At 31.2% G+C, this 23,594-nt stretch overlaps 1 protein-coding gene across 1 annotated transcript in view; it reads right to left on the minus strand.

Annotated features, from left to right (window-relative positions):
• Positions 1-12,939: 12,939 nt before the first annotated feature.
• The window catches only part of LOC117783841 (putative uncharacterized protein DDB_G0271606), a 43,743-nt gene continuing 33,088 nt past the window's right edge, over positions 12,940-23,594 (minus strand). Inside the window, exons 3-4 of the mRNA XM_034621392.1 lie at positions 13,265-13,425; positions 12,940-13,077 (exon numbers count right to left, since the gene is read on the minus strand). Coding sequence (XP_034477283.1) covers positions 13,018-13,077; positions 13,265-13,425 — 221 coding nt within the window. The 3' untranslated portion in view covers positions 12,940-13,017. The remainder of the gene's footprint in view (positions 13,078-13,264; positions 13,426-23,594) is intronic.

Consider the following 23,594-nt stretch of genomic DNA (forward strand, 5'->3'; position numbering starts at 1 on the left):
AAATAACAACGGCCAAAACGCATATTTTCAGTATTTTCAGCTTTTTCAGCTTTTTCAGCCAGCGAAAGTAAATGAGAAAACGACTGCCTCCGATTGAGATACTTTGGAAAACGCAGAAAGGCAAAAGAGGCCAATGATTTCAACACATTTAATGTGGCAGCCACACAAAGAGATGTCAACATTCTGCTGCCCGCTGTTGACAATTTATATGTATCTTATAGATACTTTAATGATGCCAATGAGTGTGCATCGTAAACAACTTGTGCTTCTGACCAAAAAAAGCTACATTAATATATTGAAAATGTGTAGTACTTTTTTCTTTGTTAGCCCCCTGAATTTTTTGGAAGAAAGAAAAGTAAAAAGCAGTTAAAGTTGATACAATTTTGAGTAATTTATGTATTTATTGAAATAAAAAAGTTTCAAAATTTAAAATTAAGTTACATAAAATTAGTTTAATAGAACTTATATATGTTGCACAAATTATAAATTATTTCAGCCATTCCTTTTTATTCTGTTTAAGTATAAATATCCCGCATTGTTCTCTACTTAAATGAAATATCATATTTATTTTTCAAAAATTTTAAGAATCTTTTTTTTTTGGCTTTTGTGGCAACTGCATGTGTCAACTGTCACACACAAATTGAAGGCGAAATTTTGCACTTTGCGTCGTCCAAGGACCAAACATGGCAGAATCCTTGCCAAAAGCAGCAGCCAAACTTATAAATGCAACTCTCACAAACTGTTATGGAAACAGACCGCAACATTTTGCATTAGTGAATTTTGTAGCACTAGAAAATTATATTTGTCTGTACTGTACTTCGATTTGGGTTAGAGGCAGTTTTCAACGACAAATGAGGGCGTCTATTTGTGTATCCCTGCCAAATTCTTGATAACTTCACATATAAAGGAAATTGTGGGTATCAGGAAGTTAGAGAATATTCTAAGATGCTGAATTAATTTTGAAGGACAGCATTGAATACAAACCTTGTGCAAGTTCAGAAACAAATTCAGAAACGAAATAATAAAACCATGAATACTTGTTTTATTTTTTGTTAAATAAAATTTGCACTCTTATCAAAGAATTACTTGACTAACTCAACATTAATACCCATAACTCATTATATGTATTTTTAATTGAAATTGTAATAAAATTCCATGAAGATCTATTAAAAATAATGTAAATTTTTTTAAATTTGTAAAAACAATTACTTGACTAACTGTGTACATTTTTTTATCTCAAAAACTCCATTACACTCTGAAGCTACATCTCATTATAATTTAATCGTAATTGTAATAAAATTCCATGAAAAGGTATTCTTAATGTAAGCTAAAGAATTTGTAAGCGTAATTATTTGAATAATTGTATGTATGTAACATCTTCCAAAACTCGTTAACATTCTGAAGCTAAAAACGCTTTATACTTTTAATTGTAATTTATATCGTATACGCACTGTGTTCAGCAGCTCAGTTACAAAGTTTATGACTGTTTTATTTTTACTCCACTCCCACAGCCAACTCAATTAAGCTGTTTAACGTTATGAACGTGGTCAGTCAAGGGTATCACACGTGCATTCCCTGTAAAAACATGTGGGCAACAAACTGCAGTGGGCTTAAATGCCAATTTATCAGTTAAGATTCGCGATGCGTTGGCGGAACGAGTGAAAAGGCCAGCAGAAGCCATTTTAGGCTTTACCATTTCTTTTATAGTGTTGGGGTGAAAGTCAGAAATATCGAAATCTCGAAATCTTGCTTGCATCGGTGTTTTTATTGCCCTTCGATTTTAGGGTCAGCGAGCCTGCAGATTGCTTTTGTCGCCTTTAAATTGAACTTCTCCCACACTACCCCATTTAAAAAAATTGTAGAAGTGACATTCACCTATGAGTTGTAGGCTTTGTTGGTGGAAAAGGTCAGTTGAGTTGTTTTTTGGAAAGCGGAGTATGAACTACAACGAGTTAGGTGAACTTTGGCCTTGCCACAGTGTGAATCATTCAATTTGTGACTTTTTATTTACCTGCATGTTATAAAATGAGGCATTAAACGGACGCCTTAGCTGACAAAGATTTCCAGGAAAACGCAATTAGATTAATAGAGAAAGGCCAATAAACAACAAAAAGGCAAGCAATTAAACAACATGAAAGTGGACAGTAAAGATAGAGGTAGATAGAGCAAGAGAGAAGAAGAGAGAGGGAGAGAGAAAGATAGAGCTGTCTACTCCGTGATGCAATGGGGCAGATAGCTTATGAGCTATGTCTCGGAACTGGGCCCACACCCACCGCCCACATTTACAAGCTGCCCTTTCTTTTTATACCCTGAGCCCAGTGACAATGGGGAAAAAAGGGTATAATGTGTTTGGCAGAATGTATGTAACAGGCAGAAGGGGGCGTGCCAGACCGCCCAAAGGATATATATTCTTGATCAGGAACAACAGCCGAGTCGATTGAGCCATGTCTTTCTGTCTGTCCGTCTGTCGATTTCAGAGACCATAAGAGCGAGAGACTTCAAACTTGGTAATTAAGTTCCTGATTACCGTACGTACAATATACATCTGTGAGGGTAATATACATCCTGACCAAATTGGTTCAAATCGGCCTACTATATCATATAGCTACCATGGAAACGCTCAGTCAATTATCAAGTTGTAGTATAAAAAAGTATTTTGTTTTTTGAGATATCTTAACCAAACTAATAGAATATGCATTTAAGTTGGTAATATATATTCTGGCCAAATTTGGTTCAGATCGGTTTTCTATATAATGTAGCTGCCATAGGAATAATCGGTCGAAAATCAACTTTCAGTACAGAGTACCTCGGCCCAGGGTATTCTACTGTCGAGCGTGCTCGACTGTCACCGCCCACTTGTTGGTTTTTGCATAAAACTAGTTTTTGGCTAGCGTTAATTAAAATTTATGATACCTGTTTATTTACAAAATATGTACGCGAATTCCCAAAGATCCAAGCGTTGTCTTCATTTTTGCTCAACTGGAGTCATAAAATGTTTATTTTCTTTGAAGCAAAAAATATTCTTCACTTACCAAATGAATACCAAAATTTTATATGTAATTAAATTGCTATAAGAGGGAATTTTTATTACTAATGGTTTTTTTGCTAAACTTAATATAATAGTCAATACTAATTAAGCAATTGCTTCATTTAATCAAATATACAAGAATATAGTTAAAGTAAAAGTTTTCTTAATTGTTTACCTCAAGTTTTTTTTTAATTTAATAAACATAAATAATAATAAGCATTTGTAATTTTTTTTAAAGTTAGACATATTTAGTAAATATGATTAATACATTAAAAATCCTTAGATAACTATAAAAAGTTTTTTCGTCACTTTTTCTTCAAAAAAGATAAAATTCCTGGTAAATATAATACTGATTTAATTACTTTTTTTCTTAATATCAAATTCTAATAGCAACTTTTGCTTGGGTTCAAAATTCTATGTGATATAGTAATTTCAAAGGCTTGTATAAATAAGACCCCAATTTTAATTTATTTATGGAAATACAAGCTTTTTGACATTTTTTTTTTTATAATAATGTACAGAATTTCATATTTTCGGTAGGCAATTAAGAAAAATACTTACATTTATGCAAATTTCAAAAGTGAATAAAATCTCATTTGCATTTGGCGGCAGCCGCCCAACATCACTTTAAAGCGAAAATAGCGAGCTATAAATAAATACTTACTCGTAAATATACTTTTATATGTATTTGTATGTGAACAAGTAAATGCTCTAAGAACGGAAGTTCCCCGACACCCTTTCATCCCGCTTAATGCATTTGGTTATGAGCGAATGAGGGTGCGTTCCGGCCAAGTGACAAAATCAAATGAACCGATCATTTTATACTGACTGAGGCTTCGTTTTATTTAATTTTACATATATATATAATCTCATAAATTAGGTTCGTTTGTTTATATGTGTATATATGTATATGTATATATATATATATTTGGTTTTTTTTTGTAATACATTTTTGCATTTGCCGCATATTCGAACATAGAATTTCAATTTCAATAATTGGGTATGCTCAACTCGAATACAGCTGTTCCTGTTGTTCAGTTAGTTGAAGTATTCATAGGCAGACATAATATTTGCGTAATTTATAGCATTTGTTTTGTCTGTCTGTTTACATTCATATAATACATTTATAACCATAATAATTTACAAGTTAAATGACTTAGAAATTAATAGTAGGATTTCCTTTGTGGATTACCATACATTACATAAAACATTATAATTAAAGTTAAAAACGTTTCTCATTCAATTTGCTTTTGTCGTTTTGTTTATTTTGCTTGCTTGAGTTGTTATTTATTTAATTTTGTTTTTTTTTTTTTTAATGTTGCTGTTGTTTTTGGTATTCTTTTATTATTGGCTTATTTACATAGCTTCCCTTTCAAGTAAGTATTTTGTTTTTGTATTTACAGAGCATTGACCAATTAGCTGCATCAAATGAAGGATTCAACAATTTGCTCAGTTTATTTTAGCAGACTTTCTTGAGTTTTGCCAAAGTTAAAAGACATCAAATAAAAATTGATAACGAAAATCTCTTCAAGTTAACCATTTTAATTGGAATAAATATTCATAACTTTTTGAATATATATATAAAATTTTAAAGGGGCTTCAATTAAATTGCTATACAAATACAGTTACCATTTTTTAAAATACAATACAGTTTCGATTAAGTTTGCTTTTTGATTTTTATTTTTGGTTCGTGCAATTTTAAAAATTGTGCAAAAATACATTTGTCAAAAATTTTTGGTGCATACTTTGAGGCGGTGCATTTAAATCACAACATTTACATTATAAGTGCATTTCTTTGAGTGTGCGTGTGTATGTATGTGTGTGTGTGAAAGTGTATGTTGGATTGTGCATATCTGTAGGTCCTAAATAGTCATTCCACTATGTAGTTCTAATCGCGTAGCATTTGAAGTAATTTTTCGGCTCAAAAGTTTCAGTTTTAGGACGGATTGCTTTCAAGCTTCATGTGTATGAGACAGGATTAATGTAGCTAAATAAACCTTTATAATTTTCATATTTCTGTATGTAACTGATGTAGTTGCTGTTAGTGTGTTCTGTAGTTCCCTTCCTATTTTTTGGGAGATTCTTTTTATTTTTGCTACACAAAATTCATACATATTTCGTATTTTATATATATAGGTTTACTCGTAACTACGATTCTTTTGCTTTAAGGTACATGTGACTACTTATGTTATAGCTCGAAAATATTTTGATTCTTTTAAGAATTTTCATGGCGTCTAGTTGCGTCCAAAATTTGCTCTCTGTGTTCACTTTTTTTGCATAGTTGTAGTTGTTTTTATTTCATCAACTCTATTAACTATTTGTGAGGTGCTGGTGGAAGACTTTCTGCATGAACAAATTTTGAACAGACTGTTAAAAGAGCCCTCATAAAGGTTATTAATTAGCAGTTGTTTTGGTTTTAGGTAGTTTTTTTTGTGCTAATTTGTGCAATTTTATGCAAAATGTGCAACGCTATACACAAAATAAATGAATTAAATAAAGAGTATTTTAATTAATTAGGCGCTAATACAAATATACGATTATTTTCATTGTTGGTAAGTGCAATTGTGGTGCATTTATATATATATGTATATATTGTGTATATATAATTATGTATTTAGTAAAAATTGTATTTTAGTTTCGCATTTAATTATCACATAAATGTGTAGCAGTGCAAATTGTTTACGCTAATTGTTGGAATTGAAAATAATTTATTAATAATGTGTGCAAGTGCAATATTAATGAATTACATAAATATTGAATATGTGTAATTAATGTTGCCATTTATAAACTGTTAAAGTTAATTTATGATATTTAAATCGTATTTAATGCCTGCAACAAAGTTTTGATTTAATTGTTATTTATAGGAATGTTTTTTTTTTTTGTAAGCATTTTTAACATTTAACAAGTGGGTGCATATACAGGAAAATGTCTATGTGGGTTTGGTTGTGAATGTGTGTGCAACAACTTTCAACAACATAATTATTTTCGAATGAACTCGTCTAACTACGAGTCGAGCGAATTATTCAAATTAAAATGTCGTCAACTAAAATTCGTATGCAAATTAAATAAAACAAAAAACTAAGAAACTTTCATTACTGCCACAGTGCTTCCCAGTGTGTGTGTGCGTGTGAGTGTGTGTTCATGTTCATGTGCATTCGTTGCACACACATCATGTCGCTCATTTGCAGAACCTTAACTCGCAATCTGTGCCGACCTCCTTCATTTGGGTCAGTCATCATCATCATCATCATCATCATCATCATCATCAACCGCCCCGCTGAACTGAACTAAGAGCGACTGCAAAAGGAACAAATTTGCGTAGTCAAGAGCGTGTCAAGGAGGTCCAACTATTTTCAGTGTTCCCAAATAAGATTTCGGCTCCAATTCGCCTTGCACCTGAATCTTTCTAATTTAAAATTACAATTTAATTAATTATATTAGCAGCATTTTCAGAGTTCCTAAATAAGATTCCGCCACGACATCGCCTTGCAATTGTAACTTTTATAAAATTAAGTTTACTAAACCAACTTAAAAAAAATTGTATTAAAAACATATCTATTTATATTGGAAACTATTTTCAGTGTTCTCAAAAATAATTTTGTCTCAAAATCGCTTTACATTTATTTCCCTATTTAAATTACAAAATAAACTAAACGCTGAATGAATTAAAAACATATTTTTAGTTATACTCGAAGAAAATCGATTTCTAAGAGAAAGTATACGATAAAAACCCAAATGGGTGCGAATTATTCTAAACAAATTTTTATCAACCATATAAACTAAATTAAAAGCTAAAGTGCAGTTTCCTTTTTATAAATCCTTTTAAGTCTATTATCTCAAATCGCATTAAATTATTTCAGGGCAAATCAATCGAAACAACAATAATCAAAATGTTCGAGTTTGCCACATTTACTATAGAAACCCAAGTTTTATATATTTGAAATACTAACTTTGAGGATTTTTGTGCCATGGAACAGACAGAACCACAAATAATTTCAGCAATTTGCATGCAAAACAATTTGAGTAAAATTGGAATTATTGTTGTCAATTTTTTCTTATTTTCTTTCATTTTTGGTAGCACTCGAATTTCTCATATCAATCGCGGCAATTGTGCAGAGTATTTAAAAATAAAAGTGGCATTGAATTGCATCAGTGGCTCTGGTTGTGTGTATTGAGTGTTGCTTTTTGTAGAGCTGTGAAAATTGGTTGTTGGATATATTTTTTATTCTTTTATTTTTCTTCTTTTTTGGGAATTGTGAGTGAAAAAAGCAGCCTCGAATCAATGACACGCAACACCTGATGCCCATTAAAGGCCACTTTTCCATAGAGCCGCCAAAAATACGATTTTTGAATACATTTAAGTGTTAATCGGAGTTTATTATTGATTTACATGCAGCCTCCAATGCCAAAATGAAATGTGGTTAAAGTTCCGGCTGGACTCGACGAAAAAATTAAACTTTTCAACAATTCTTCGGGCTCACACTTATAATCTAAATCTAAAATGTTTATTTGGATGACATCTAACACAAGGATAATAAATTGTTGTTTTGTAATTATGCAATACTAATAAACATTTAATTTTCCGAAATGCTTAAGTGCTCAGCAAAATTGTATTTGTATCTACGAGCTTCCAGCTAGTAATTTCTGATAAATATTTATTTATTTCGTAATTGTTTTAATATTTAATTTCTTTACATTCATTTGGTAAATAACATTTATACGAGTATTATAATTATAAAAGTATATTATATTTTTTGGAAATATTTGCTGCATATCTGCTTATCGTTTCCAGCTTCAAAAAACTATCCATACTCATGCAAGCTATCAAATTTGTCTACGCTCTAAAAATCCAACTGATGTCAGTTCTAACGATTACCTGTGACTACGATTAATACGAGGATCGACTTTAAATTCCACTTAATATCGGTTGGCTAAAATATTCATATATTAATTACTTTTCACTAAACTATTCTTATTCATAATCGTATTCGTTTTCGTAATTTCTTATTAATTAATTTATTTTTTATTTTCTAATTTTTGATGAAAAAATTCTTTGTCCGAGCATTGTTGAAAAGTTTGCCCTGTGGCACATTTAATGTGAATAATATGTTGAGCAGACAAATGGAAAGTAAAGGGAAATGGCAATGGAATTGCCTTTCGTCATTAACTCAGACTAACTCGGAATATGCATTAGGGTGGCCTCTGAGAATTCCTTGAATATTGTACTTCTAAAGTTGCCTCTGAAATTATCTAAGCTTTGAGTTTTGAATTGCACTTCAACTGTTTGATAAACTTGAAGTGAGAAAACTGAAGCAGTACTAAAATAAAAAAAAGCACACACAGACTCAAATTTATACTGCAAAGTTTTGATCTGTTTATAAATAAACGAGTATAGTTTAACATATAGTTATGTATGTTTTAATGTGAACTTACTGTAGGTGTAGGTGTACAGTCTTACCATGTGATGTACGCTGTGTATTGTCGAATGTGTTGCTGTTGTTGCTGTGTATTTTCTTTTAGGAAGACACTATTCAAACTGTAATGACTTCCTTGAAAAATCGAAGCAAGAAACAAGTCGAAAGAAGAAAATTCAGCAAATAAATATTTATAGGAGAAGAGCATCTGTAGTTGGGGGAAAAGAGAGAGTGTTGTCAAATGAAATCAGAAATGCATACATGTTTTTGTTTTCAGTGTATATTAAGTTGTGTATTTGTTTTCTTCATCTTCATGTATAGTTTTTCGTTTGTTAGTTTTTTTTTTTTTTTGTTTTTCTTTTGCTCGTTTGTTGGTGTTTTTCTGTATTAGAATAGTATTCGTATATATAATTTATTAATAGATTTAATAATTAAACAGTAAATTATAATGGAATTATAATTATACTAAAGAACGGCCACAAAAAATGCGCACATTACTCATTATCATAATCCTTATCATCATCATCATCATAAAGGAAATAACAGAAAGAGATAGACATAGATTGAAAGTTACAAATAGAGAGAGAGATAGAGAGATGCAGGCAAAACTTATGTACAGCAAATATAAATACAGATACAAATTCAAAGTACAAAGATACCAAAAAGAGAATTCAAATTCAACTTGTTTTTTTTTTTAGTTTAGTAAATTGTTAAAAAATTGTGCGAATGGCAATTGCATTTAGGCCATTTGCAACATACTATAGTTTAATGTGAATGTTGTTGTTGCTTATGTTGTTACATTTATTTTCTCAATATACAAATACAAATAAATACAAGTAGTGTTATCTATCTTTTTGTTTTATCATTTATTTTTTTCATTGCATATTGACTGACTGTGTAGTATGAGTGTTTTATATATTTATATATATAATATATATGCGTATGTGTGTGAATGTGTCTGTGTTTAAACTTTTAACAATTAATTGTTATCATATTTGTTTTGTTTATATGTTTCGCTAGTTTTTCGTACTTTTTTTTTTATTTTGGTTTCTCTACGCTTATCTTGTAAGTATTTTATTGTGTATATTTAAATAAATTAAATGAAAGTTAAAAAATTGAATCCAAACAATTGATAATATTTAGTTAATATTAATAATATTTATATACAAATTTTTACACACAATCTTGTCGCTGTTTAATTAAATTTTTAATTATTATTTACTCAAGTTATTAAAAACAATCTTCGTAAATTACTTAAAAAACATATTTAAAATATAAAATTAAAATAAATCATTTAACTTATGTGTATTTACATTAACGCACAGTATTTGAATGTTTTGTTTCTCTTCCACATTGTCTCGTGTTATAAAAGTTTTAGATTTCGATTTTGTTTTGATTTGGTTTGTGTTGCAGTTTAAAAAGTTTTTGTTTCATTTATTTGGTATCTTTTGGTTATAGAAAAATAGGCCAAAAATAGATGTATATGTATATTTTTCATTTCGTTCATTTCAATTCTCATTCAAAAATGTCATTAAAATTTCCATCTGTCGCTTTGCATTTGGTTTACTTTGATTTGTTTTCGGTTTTATCGGGTGCGTTTTCATATAATGTTAAGGATTTCTTTTCTTTTTTTTATTCATCTTCTTCAGCTTTTCTTATTCATTTTTTATTTAATTTTTTCTTTTTATTTTGTGCATAATGTTTTGCAAGGATAACATGCATATATTGAATTGTATTGTAGTTTATTTGCTTATAGTTTTGTGCATATCATTTTGATAGTACAGCAACATTTATGTCGAGTTATAGAAATCGTTTAGGTTATTATTTGTGTTTTGTTTTTATTTTGTAATATTATATTTTATATTTAAAGGTGGGTTATTTTGCAGTTATTTATAGAATATCAAATCATTCAAATTTATTAAATAAAATCATAATTGAAAAGTGAAACAACTTGTTTAAATTTTGGAATATTCATAGCGAAGATCTTTGCCATCGCACGGACACAGAGCTCGGGCCAGGGTATTCTTTAGTCGTATATTGCATTTCTAGGGCATTTGAGCTATGTGCCAGCGAATCGAAAACTTATTAATAAATCTTTTTTAATTCGTTTTTTTATAATTACTTGCATTCTATACGTACTGTGTATAAGATATGAAATTTTATTGCTCGCAATTTCATATGTTATTTCATTAATCATTTTTTTGTTTTTTTTTTTGTATTTTTCCTTTTTTTGAATTGTTATTAACGTAAGAATTGGCATTAAGTGAAAATATTGGAATATAAACTCGTAATAAAAGCATAAGTTGTTCATTTTCTGTTAAGGTTTCATTATTTTAATTATTAAATTGTTATTAATTTGTTGCCATTCCACATACACAACCGTTTCAAAATTTTAATTATTTTTTGTATTCTGCTTAAAAATTTGCTTGATTGTTTTCTTAATTGATTGTTTGTTGGAACTCTGTATGCATTATAACAATACTTGTTAATATATTAAAACGCTCAATTTGTCATCATTGTTTGCCATTAATTAGTTATCCAACGTGGTTTACGTTTAATATATATTTCATTAAATTTGCTTTTAGCACAGTCAACGGTTGTATTTGCTTTTTCTTCTTCAATTGTTAAACAAAAACTGCAATCGAAATTTAATGGATAAAATCAAAACAAAAAAATCAAAGTATTAAGTGAATTTAGATTTTAATAATTATTTTTCTTGTTTTATTTTTTACTTTTACGCTGTCATTTAATTTGTAGCATTTTATACAGGCATTTTAACTAAAGTATATAAGTAATTTATAATTTGTATAAGTTTAAGTTTTAATTTGTTTTGTTTCGTTTTATATATTTATATATATATTTATAAGTCCATTGTTAGTTAAATATACTTGATTTAAATAAATTTTCTTAACTACAAATAGCTGCCATTTCCATGAGAACTGTTTCATATATGAAAAACAATTAGGTGAGACAAAGTGTGGTAATTAATTAAGAAATTAAGTTTATTTACCACGTGAATACAGTCAATAAATATACAAAATGAGACAAAATGATTTTTACATACATATGAAAAGTTAGCCTCAAGTAGCAAATGATATTGTCGAAATTATATAAACCAATTAATTTGATAAATTTATATACAAATTATGTAAATTAGAGTTTGCCACAAATGGTGACAATATTGTAAATCAAATGCATAATCGCTTAAGTATATGTTTAATAAAGGATAAACCTCAACTATCAATCATAATAAGTATAATCAAGTCAAGTCTTTTTGTTATGTAAATGTTATACCTTCATTGTATTAGTTTTTTTTCATGTTTTTCTTTTCTCTTTTGTAAATGTTTTTTTTCTTCTGTTTATGTAACTTGTATATATATTTGTTTTAAATATCATTCATACAATCGTAGACCTACGGCGTCATTAGTTATCATCATTAGCATTATCATAATCATCAACATGATAATCAATTATTCGTTATCAGTTATCACTGACGTTCGCAATCGTATTATCAGCATTATCATTGCAATAAAACCTATGTCAATTTTTAATTGTATATTTATTTGTTATATGTATACATTTACTATATATATATATATGTATATAATTAATGTCTGCCTTTTCATATCTTATGTTGTATTTTTGTAATTTTTATTTTTACTTCATTTTCATTGTGTATATGTATATATAATTCATCTGACCTTTCCTTCTGCTTTCATTTACGCATTTTTGATTTATTTTAATGTTTTCGTTTTTAGTTGTTTTGTATGCTGCTTTAACATTTAAACTTTAATACACGTATATTTAAATAATGTACACGAAATATATATACCTACATATATACCCATACATATACATTCATATATGTATAAGCATAAACATACATATGTATTCTGTTGTATATATATTCTTAATATATTTTGAGAATACATTGTTTTAATTTTTTTTTAAATATATACTAAAAATAGTTTAGGGCCGATTTCATACGTCAAACAATAAATGAAAAACACTTTGGGAAAACTTGCGACATTTTGTTTTAATTTTATTGTAATTTTTTTTTTGGTTTTTGTTTTTTTTATTCGTTTTCGAAATTTTAACTCCATTTTTGAATAATTTCTCTTTATTTCGTTTTTGTTTTTTAATTGTATTTTTGTGTTTGTCATTAATTAATAATTGTGTAATATTAATCCAAATCATACCTTTTATTTATATTTGCTGTCTTTTAAAGTTGTTGTTTATTTATTTATTTTTTTTTTTTTCTTTTTGTCAATTGGCAATCCTTGCATATTTTTACATTCCACGATTTTCGATTTCTTTTCAATACTTTATTATATGGTTTTCGGGCAGGCGGGGTGTTTGGTTTAACAGTATGTATGTGTGTGTGTGGATTTAGTGTATGCCTGGCCATGTTTAAACTTAATAGGTTTGATCGTTTAATGTTTAATTATATTGCGTAAAACTAATTGTAATTTATGTTTAACGTGGTTTCTTTTGTGTGTTTATGTATTTAGGTGTATGTGAGTGTGAGTGTGTGTGTGTATCTGTGTCTGTGTTTTTGTTGGGGTTTTTATGGGCTTAACGCCCCCGCGCCCATCGTAATAACGCATCCGCTAACACATCCAAATGAGCTTTCGTCTGCAATTGAAGAAACACAAGAAAATGATTTGAAGTTATAGTTAATTATCTCAAGAAGAGTAGAAAGTACAACTAAAGGGAATTTAGAAGTAAAGCTGTAAACAATTCACATCAATTCGATTGCAAGCCACAATGGATTTAAAAATATTAAAGTATATTAAAGAAGATAGTTTATTGATTTGCTTACCGTCTTGTAGAACATGCAGGATCTTCTGTCCTCATCCTCACCCTCGGGGCAGTCGATGAAGCCATCGCATAGCACATGATCGTCTATGCAACGATATCGTCCCTGCAGATCCGGTGTGGGACAGGCAAAACGCTCCATGCCATCCATTGCGGTGGGACATTCTGAAAGAGAGAGAGAGAGCGAGAGAGACACACAGTTAGTCAAAATAGTTTTGCCATAATGTTACAGTTATCCCCCTCCTACCCCTACCCTTGTCAGGTAACAACTTTCCACATAAATCGTTCAACTTTGCGTGGCAAAAGTTTTGCTCACGCTAATGTCCGCCATGATTTGCGTCTAAATGTTGCAAGTTGCAAGTTGTTGCAACGACACCCGCATAAAAGTATGCTACGCTATTTGCCTCTTTGCTGTTTCGCTTGTGGGGCAACCTTACTTACCCCCCATTCCCCCACTCTTCACGCATTCTCCAAACCAATTCTGTCGATGCTGCCGCTAAGCGGCATACTCCGTTGTAAATAGTTGCACGTTTGCTACTTTACTACTTTCAATGCTGGCAGGATACCCGCTGTCTGACTTGCAGCAACAACAATAATCAGAACAACAACCACAACAACAGCTTTATTTTTGTGGCATTTTACGTTGCTTTTTTCTTTCTACAAACAAATACATAAAAATAAATCACTTGTAGGACATGTTGGCGCCTCCGGTTTAGTTTCAACCATTCTGATACATACACTCTCACACTCACACACTCACACACACACACACACACACATGCATTGCAATTGCTGCCATTTTTATTGTTGCTCCGGGTTACATGTTTGCGTATTGAGATTTGTTGAAGTTGCCACCTCATCCGCTGTCTTCCTCTACCTCTCTATCTCTCGTGTTCTCTTTCACCCCTTAATCCCAATTTTTTCAAACTTTGTTGCGCCTGTTTGCTGTTGTTCTTGTACCTCCGATTGAAAAAGCAACGCAGAATTTTTTTCTGCACTTTTTGCTCAACGAAATGTTTATCCCTTTGTTTGTTTCACATTTACTATTTTAGTATTTTACGAAATGAATTTCATTCATTTCCGCTCAACACTTTGATTATCTCTCTTTTTTTTTTGGCAAACATTTGATGTTAACAGTACATTTATAAGATAAGAATTTAGTATTTTTTACAGCATTTATTGGCTATCTAACTGCGAGTGAATTTAGTTGGTAAATTATTAATGTTAAACTTTTTTTTTTGATTTGATTATGCGGTCGGTTAAGATTTGACAGTTTTCAGATATTGAAAATTGTCAAGTGTTCAGAAAGAAAATAAAAAATGAGAGAGAGTATGGAAAAAAAGGACAGTGATGGCAAAAAATTAATTTTTCCAGTTTTGATATATAAAGCAATTTATTTGATTGATTTTTTCATTAAAAGTGCATTCACTTCAAATTAAATAGAAATGTTTTATTTTGTAATAATAGTAAATATGTGTCCATCCGAAATGCATATGTGATATTAATTAAACTGTCGAATGTATTGTATTAAATGAGTTTCTCAGTTGAAGGAAAATAATGCACATAATAGTACTTTGCCAGTTGACATTCTATCTTCATCTGCCAACTCCCTTTTCTGTGGGCCTGCATGAGTGCAACACACACTTGGGTGTAAATCACACTGAAATACGATACACACGTAGCAGTTTCAGGTTGCAGATTGCAAGTTGCAAATATTGCTGTGTTGGCATAATTCATTCATTCATCAGCACAAATGTAGGCAACACTTTTCACACCCCAGCATATGACAGCTGTAGTTTCATTAATGTAGCTTTTCACAAGTGTCTGTCACACAGACACACACACAAACACACAGACAAAATAAACCAAGCTAAGTGCCTGCCCTTCAACACTTGTCCCGAGGCGTATTCGAGTTGTCAGCGCTTTGAAAGAATATGCGACAACTTCCATTTTCCTTGAGCATATTTGCTGAATCACCTTGCTGTACATTAATGCGCATTACAAGCAATACAACAACAGCAACAACAACATCACAACAGCAACAGCAAAAAAAAGTGCATAAGCAATGCACGCAACTTGACACTCAATTGTTTAGCAGGGGACACCCGAATGCTTTAACCCTTTTTGACACTTCCGAGCTGTCATTTGCTGATATTGTTTATACCCGTTCCTTGGAGAGTAAAAGGGTACATTGTATTCCTTACATTTTATATACCAGGCAGAAGGAGGCGTGGAAGAATCCATAATGTAGTTAAAGTCTATTCAATAAGAGATAAAGTATCCAAATTTGACAGAACTTTCCGTCCCTGCATTTTAATAGAATACAATGAATATCATTATACCTATAAGAGCTAGAGGCAGCAAATTTGGTGTACAGCCCAGTATGATCCATATTGTTTATAAAATTTTCACACTCCTCTAGCCCCGCAAACCGAAAAAAGCTCTACAATATCTACAGTTTTTAGCATTAAAAACTGTTTTTAATGGTGAATAATGCTACTAAATTTGATCACGATGCGAAAAATATTACATTAGTTATGCAAGTTTTAAGTTCTTAAACACACCCGTTTTAGTAGTAAAAAAAACTTTTAATTTTGCCTATCATACTATTCAATTGCATTTAAATCTGCTAAATATAACGTTAGCTATGATTTTTTTAAGTTGTTGATTATTACCGTTTTTTTGATTGTGAATATTCGCCTTTATTATTGCAAATTAAAATAAAGTCCTTAATTAGCACTTTATTTATGTATAAAATAAGCATCTTAATTATTCACAGCAAATAGAACGTTAGTTATGGCTGTTTGAAGTTTGTAGGCAATAGTAATGTTACAGTTTAAAATTCCATGATATAATTAACATAAATATTTAAATTAGTATTTTATAGTCGGACACTCGTATGTTACTTGTTCGGCTATTAGTCTTTTTTGCCGAAAGAAGTCGGCATCATGTTCTCAACTGTCTGCCTGTCTGTTGTCCGCTGTCAGTATGAAATCAATTGATGCCGGGCAGGTGAAAAAAGAATGAAAGAAAGAAAAAAGTGCGACTTCGATTGCCTCGTTAGGCACATTGTGTGTAAAGCTCAGACTGAAGGCCCCTGGCGTGCCAAAGAGCCATTTGCATTTTGAAGAGACCCAAACGATGACAATGATAATCATGACAATAATGATGATGATGATGAGAATGTCGCCGACAACAGCGTCGCCGATTGCCATTTATCAATGCGCTTCGCGGTCGCCGCCATCGCATTTAATTGCGTCAATGGATACTTGGGCACGTTTGGTTACATACAGCTAGTCAAGAAAGTGTTTTGACAAAATCTAAAATATGCACAATTTCATTTGCAAAAAATATTCTTTTGGATTTTTATGTTATTTCCTATTTTATGAGGATAAAAAGAACAAACATAATTTATAACAAATTATACAAATAAATACACATATTTTGTAATTGGTGAAAACACTTGCTGTACTAAGTGTATATTTATGCTGATTTCAAATGTCAGCTCGTTGATTGCAGCACGCATTTAAGTGCGTTGCGCATACGCAACGTTGACCCAGCACAATTTTTGTGTGTGTGTCAGCCATTAGTTTTATGGGTATTTTCTTGGTTCTAAGTATGAGTGTGTGTGGGGGTGTGTAGTTTACAATACAATACACACAGCCATTATTACTTACAGTTTGCATTGTTTTTGCTGTCGATGTTGTTGTTCCATTTACATTGCAGTCAACTTAACTCAACTCGACTAAAGTTAAACCGAGTTGTTGTCAACCCACATTTTGTACTTTGAACTTAATTTCACACACAAATAACTTGCACACACACACACACACACACAAGGACATCTAAACGTTTTAAGAGCGAAACAGAAATACAGAGAAACAGAGAAACAGAGAGAAAGAGAGAGAGAGAGAGAGAGAGAGAGAGAGAGAGAGAGAGAGAGAGAGCGATGTTTTAGTGGGTGCACAAGTTGCAACTTGTAACGTAGCTGAGTTTTGGTTGCTTCTTGTTTTGCCTTTCCCTCTCCCTCTTCTTCTCCTTCTAGTTGTTGTTGTAAGTTTTTCCTTCCCTTCTTCTATTTATTTGCCATGGCTTTTTTCCTTTTGGGCCAAGCAAGGTTATTGAACTTTAAATTGATTTTTGCGCTTGTTTTTTGCTTTTCTCTCCCTCTCTCTCTCTCCTTCTCTCTCACTACGTTATCGTTTGTGCAATAAATCGAAATAAGTACAAGTTATTTTATTTCTTATTTGTGCAATTGCAATTCCGCTGCATTTTCTTCTTGGCAACTTACAGTGCCTACAGGTAGGCAACAATATGCTTCAAATGCAACTTTGTTTGACTATTTTATCATACAAATATTTGCCTTAAATTGAGTCAAGTTAAATTTGATAATTGCCAATTATATGAAATATATTTATTTGTGAATGACTGATTGAAAAGGCATTCGAGTGAAAATATATGTCATTGATTTTTGTGTATTTTCTAAAAGGATTCACATTTTGAGCAAATAAATAAAAATTGCTGTGGCATTAGCAAACATTTTAATTTTTAAAGTCGACTAAGCTTGTAGAGCTTCTAGTTTTATAAATGATTTTTACTAACATATATTTTAACATAGAACTGAAATTAAGTGAGCTGCATTTTTAAGTGATTTTGACAGCATTTTCTGTTTAAAATTTCAAATTTATATGTTTATTAACTGATCAGCACTAATTTTATGTCGTATATTAAGAAAAAATACTTTTAGCACAAATCAACATATACATTGAATGTTGGCCATGATTTAAAAAAAAAAACGTTTATCAAACGTAAAAAAAGAGCCAAAAGTTCTTAAAGACTTTTATTTTTCCAAAAATAAATATTCAATTTAAAAATAACAAGTTTTTATGAGACATTTTTAAAGTTTATTTTTATCCAAAAAGTATTTGATTACCCTAATGCCTTATGCCTTTATAAATTAAATATAATTTATAAACTTGCTGCTTGGGCTTTCGTCCTTAACAAAATATTCAAACAATTCTTCCTCTTTTCTTAACTGAAGACTTTATTTAAAACCAGTATAAGTTTCATCAATAAGTGATGCAATGTTGTTGCAGCTTATGCAAATTTGCAGAATTTTATAAAGTTTTTGACAGATTTTCATATGCAATTTGTATGTAACATTTGTAGGAGATTTCTATGCAAATCACGTTTTGATTGTAGTAGTGTGGGTAACTTAGACACACACAGGGATAAGACACAACTGTACCAAAGTTGCTACATCCTGTTACTATGGCACATAAGCCAGGACATAAGCTTGAAAGAGTCAACGCATGTTGACACTAAGACACTCAGCAACAGCAATAACAACAACAACAGACATGACAAACAAACAACAACGGTTGGAGTGTCAAAAAATCAAAAGCATAAAAAGGATTTGGCTGTTGCCAACTCGCAGCTGAGTCAAAAGTTTTCTGGGGGATGGGGGTAGGTGTTGTTGAGCGTGTGTGTGTGTGTGTGTGTGTAGCAGCCAAAAAGCCAAATGCTGCTATTTTTGTCGAGAAAGAGAGAGCAATAGCATGAGCGAGTGCGAGACATGGCGTATACGTAATGCAAGCAAGTACTGTGAATGAGAGCTCGCCGCAAAAATAAGTCGAAAATGTTGTAACAAAGTTCAAGCGAGAAAAAAACCTTTTTTTTGCACCCACTCCCCCTTCCCCCACCCACAAAAAAAAGGGGCAAAAGCAAAAGGCAAAGCCAAAACCAAAGCCAAAGCCAAAGCTGAAACGCCTGTTGTCTCGTCGACATGGCGCCTAAAATGCTGCCAACAATAATAACAAAACCCACGAAACGAGAGCGCGCAATGCACATACATATACATAATGCATTCTGTGTGCGTGTGTGTGTGTGTGTGTGTATGTATGTGAGGGCGTCGTCTGCAGGAAAGCCGAACTAAAGGAAGCGCCAGCAAAAGGAAACAGCGCGCAACGATTTTGCAGCAATAAATTGATAGTTTTATGTGGCGCACATAAACAGGCAGCAAGAAAAGAAGAAAATACAAACGGATCAGTCGAGCGCACTCGACATTAGTAAACCCTGTGCTCAGGTACTTAGATACCGCGCAGAATTCCTAAGAACACTGTATTACATTTTTGACTTCTTGTTCCAAAGACACCTATACGATATTATCGATTAGAATCAAATTCGGTCAGGCAGTGTAAGACAACAAAATATTTGTAATCTGCAAGTTTGATTTAGATATCTACAGAAACAACAACAATTTTGATACTAATCCTTAGTTATTGATCAAACCTTCCTATGGCAGATATATGACATATTTGACCGATTTGAACCACATTTTATCAGCATGCATAACACCAACACAGATACATATTCTGTCAGTTTGTTTGAGATATCTAAAAAAACATAGAAATTTTTCATACTAAAACTTGATTTACGAACGATCGTTCTTATGACAGCTATATGATATATAGAACGGATTTGAACCAGAATTGACCAACTTAAATGCATATTCTTTCAGATTGAATGAGATATCTCAAGAAACCAAACCGGTTTCGATCTGAAACTTGATTTCCAAACTATCGTTCCTATAGCAGCTATATTAAATAATAGTCCGATCCAAAAATAACAACAAACATGATATGCGTATGGTATCCAGGAACTTAGATAGTAAATTTAAAGTCTCTAGCTCTTATAGTCTCTGAAATTGTTGCCGAGATCGACTCGGTTGTTGATACTGATCAAGAATAGATATGAGGCCACTTTGTGGGGTCTGTCACGGCTTCTTCTGCCTGTTACATACATTCACTCAAACACATTATACCCTATTTTGTACATTATTAATGGGCACAGGGTACGAAAAGAAAAGAATGGAATGAAATAAGAGCAACTGCGAAAAGAGATTCTTGCTCGTGGCTAGTTGGGACATTAAACTTGTGTCTTAACGTAGCACCCACAGCCTCCTTCCCTCCCCCTTTCACTCTGCTTTTCCCTCCCCCCTCCCTCTCTCTTGAACTTCCCACGGCTTTTCTCATGCATATTTCAGCCGCAAATAGCATAAATGTGCGAAAGCATAAAACAAAAGCACGAGCAAAATTTATAAATGACAACTGCAAAATTGATGGGCTTTTATTTTGCCATTACTCCTTGGAAAAAACTACCCCTATTTTAGTATACCTTCTCTAACCTACCCTAACCAGTTTAAGCTCTGACAAATTTCACTTTTTTGCAAGCCCAAAATTTGTACAGTGTGACACTTTCAGTGTGTTTTGAGTCTAGTCCTCTGTCAAAGATTGAATTCAATTTAATTTTCATATCTTCCTTTTTTATATAATTTCTCCCCTTTTGGCTTACTTGTCGACAAATTGCGGATACATTTCTGTTTTGTCAAGTTGGCCGCAGCTTTTTGGTTAGCTGTCATAATTTTTGGGTCTTCTTTAATGAGGTTTTGATTAAATTTCAATCTCAAAAGTAAGAAAAAAAAAATAAAATATTATTTTAGGACTGCTGGGAATTTTAACATAACACGGTATATTTTTTGCTTCAATTATCTTGGCATATTTCAATCCTTGTCTGCACATTTAATGCTCACACCCACACACACACATTCGCAGAAGCAAACTTGCTCTACAATATACATATTTTTTAAATGGAATATTTTTTTGTGCTTTGGGCACTCTTTATTATGCTTCTTTATACCCTCACTGACGGATATATTATTTTAATGAAGTTAAACATTTTTTAATATAATATAATTGTGAATATTACATTCTTATTTTATGATTCTTTTGAAATTTAATTTTTGTTTGCAATATCGATAATAAATAAATATACCTATAACTGAAAGTGTATTAAGTCTACATTATTCTTTTCTATTTGGTTTGAATTTCTGCGCTTGACGTTTAACGCGTAAAATACGTTTTGAGAGTATAGAAATGGATACAATTAGCCGCGTGAGTGTGTTGACGATTGCTCCAAGCTAATATTTGTTTTTTTTTTTACAGCTATTTGTGTGTGAATGTTTTTGTGTATATTACGCCCACTTTGCATTTATTGTAATTTAATAAGCTCCGATTTTTATGCTTGACTTTCTAACATTCACACACACACACACACACACACACACACACACACTCTGCCTGCAAGCTAATTGTAAACAAACATTTAACATTATGTGCATATTTTCTGATACCAAAATGGAAAAAGCAAACATACATACTTTGAAGGTCCTTAACATGGGAAACCTTTTAGTTGCCATATCCTTAACAGCTTTACCAAACAACAACAATACAAGCGTCCATTAGTTAGTGAAAATTATAATTTATTGAGAGTTTTTCACCTATACTATATTAATATGAAAGTTATCCTGGGAAGCGCTATTAACTTTTGATACGTATTTATTATATAAATATTTTTTTCAAAAATATGTTTTGGATTTATTCAAACAACTCTCCAAAGAAATATGTAAAAGCTTTTCCAAATAAACTTGACGAAAATTAAACTTTAGAAAGACTGATTTAATTTTTTTTGTTTCTAATGCATTATTTATTTCATAAATTACTAGTAATTATAATTTGTAATTGTTCATAGCTTCAATAAATGTATTCTAATTATTATATTCAGAGCAAGAAACGCCTTTCCTTATTAGTAGTAAATTTGAAAGCATTATTTGTAATAAATTTAAATTTATTGGGCAACCTTTCACCGGGCATGTTCTATATACTAAGTCAAACTTGCAGCTTCTGCCTTAATAGAGCATTTCATTGACCAATTTATATGCTCATACAAATACACACACTTCAAGAGAGTTTCCCCACCTACACAATATCACTTAATATGCAAATTGGTGAAGCTCACGCACGAATATGCCAAGAGCATTTTGCATTTTGTAATACCACCACACATATTTCAAAAAATGTAAAGAGAATGTACTTGTATATGTATTCAACAAGAAGCAACATTTGTGTCAGCATTCCTCGCAAATTGTGCAGAAGTTTGAGGGTTTAGACATTCATAGTTTATAGCCAAACTCGTTTGGCAGTTTTCGTTTAGTGGCTGACAAGTAAGTTCTTATGTTTTTACGAGGCAGAAGACTTTACGAATATAGTTAAGCATAGTTTAATGCTGATGAGCAGGATATTAAAAAAAAACTCAATTGATGGCGCAATGTGTCAAAATAAATTCTAGTCTTACATTAACAATTTTGGGGAAAAAAATATTATAGTTATGGCAAAAATAATTTCATACTGTTTTATAACTAACTCTCGGTAATTTTGTATTTGCTTGTATTTTTTATTATTTTATTTACGCACTTATATACACTAAATATTTATTTATGTTTGCCTAATGATATTTTAATTTCGTTATCTAGTAAAATAGTTTTATAAAATTAAAAAATCAAGGATAATAACCAACAGTTGATAAAATAAAATATTTGGTTTGTACAAAATGTAATCAAGCTTTTTGACATAAATCAGTAACCTTTAAACTAGGTAAGATTCTGGTCTGAAACTTGATGCACATATTAACAAAACTTCAAAGAAATTATTAAAAACAAACTAAATTTAAGCGAGAAAGTTTATAGTCATCTATGTATTTAATACTAAATTTAACGTCAACTAAAAGCAGTCGGCAAAAAGTTAAAATTATATTGCAAATTAAAATTTAAAATGAATTCCTCAAATTATACATTAATCAAATTAAAACTGAAAGCACACAATCAATATTTTACGAAGTTGTAAGTGGGTATTCAAAAAAATGTATTCTCAGTGTATATATGAATACAAAAAACAATTTACATGTTTATAAAATATTTGATTTCAATAAAGTTGTTATCGTTTTGTACGAATGATCCTGACCTTAAATCAAAATAAAAAAAAACAACTGTTAGATGAAATTAAGATTGGCATGAAAAACATTTATACATATAGACACACATATTAAGAAAAAGGCAACTCAATGAGCCAATTTGCGACTCGACACTCTGGCTAATCTGGCCCAAAAAGCGTAAGAATGTCTTTCAACGTTTCACAATTTCGTCAAAGAAATACCAATGCTTATATATTTTAATTAGTTAGGGGCTAACTCGAAAAACACATTCACACACCCACACACAGTGTTGAGGTGAAATGTGCAGGTTTTAAGGCGCGCCAGGACTCAAAACAAAAGCATACACACTTTCTAGATATGTATAAAATATATTTATATATATATAAGTGTGTATATATATGTAAGTGGCGTCAGACAACAGCCATAAGACAAAGCATAACAATGGCAACAAGGACAAAATGGCCAAATATAGCAACAAACAAAACGAGGCAAATAAAGAAGCAACA

The sequence above is a fragment of the Drosophila innubila genome (genome assembly GCF_004354385.1).
Source record: "Drosophila innubila isolate TH190305 chromosome 2R unlocalized genomic scaffold, UK_Dinn_1.0 1_C_2R, whole genome shotgun sequence".
In the NCBI taxonomy this organism is placed as follows: domain Eukaryota; kingdom Metazoa; phylum Arthropoda; class Insecta; order Diptera; family Drosophilidae; genus Drosophila; species Drosophila innubila.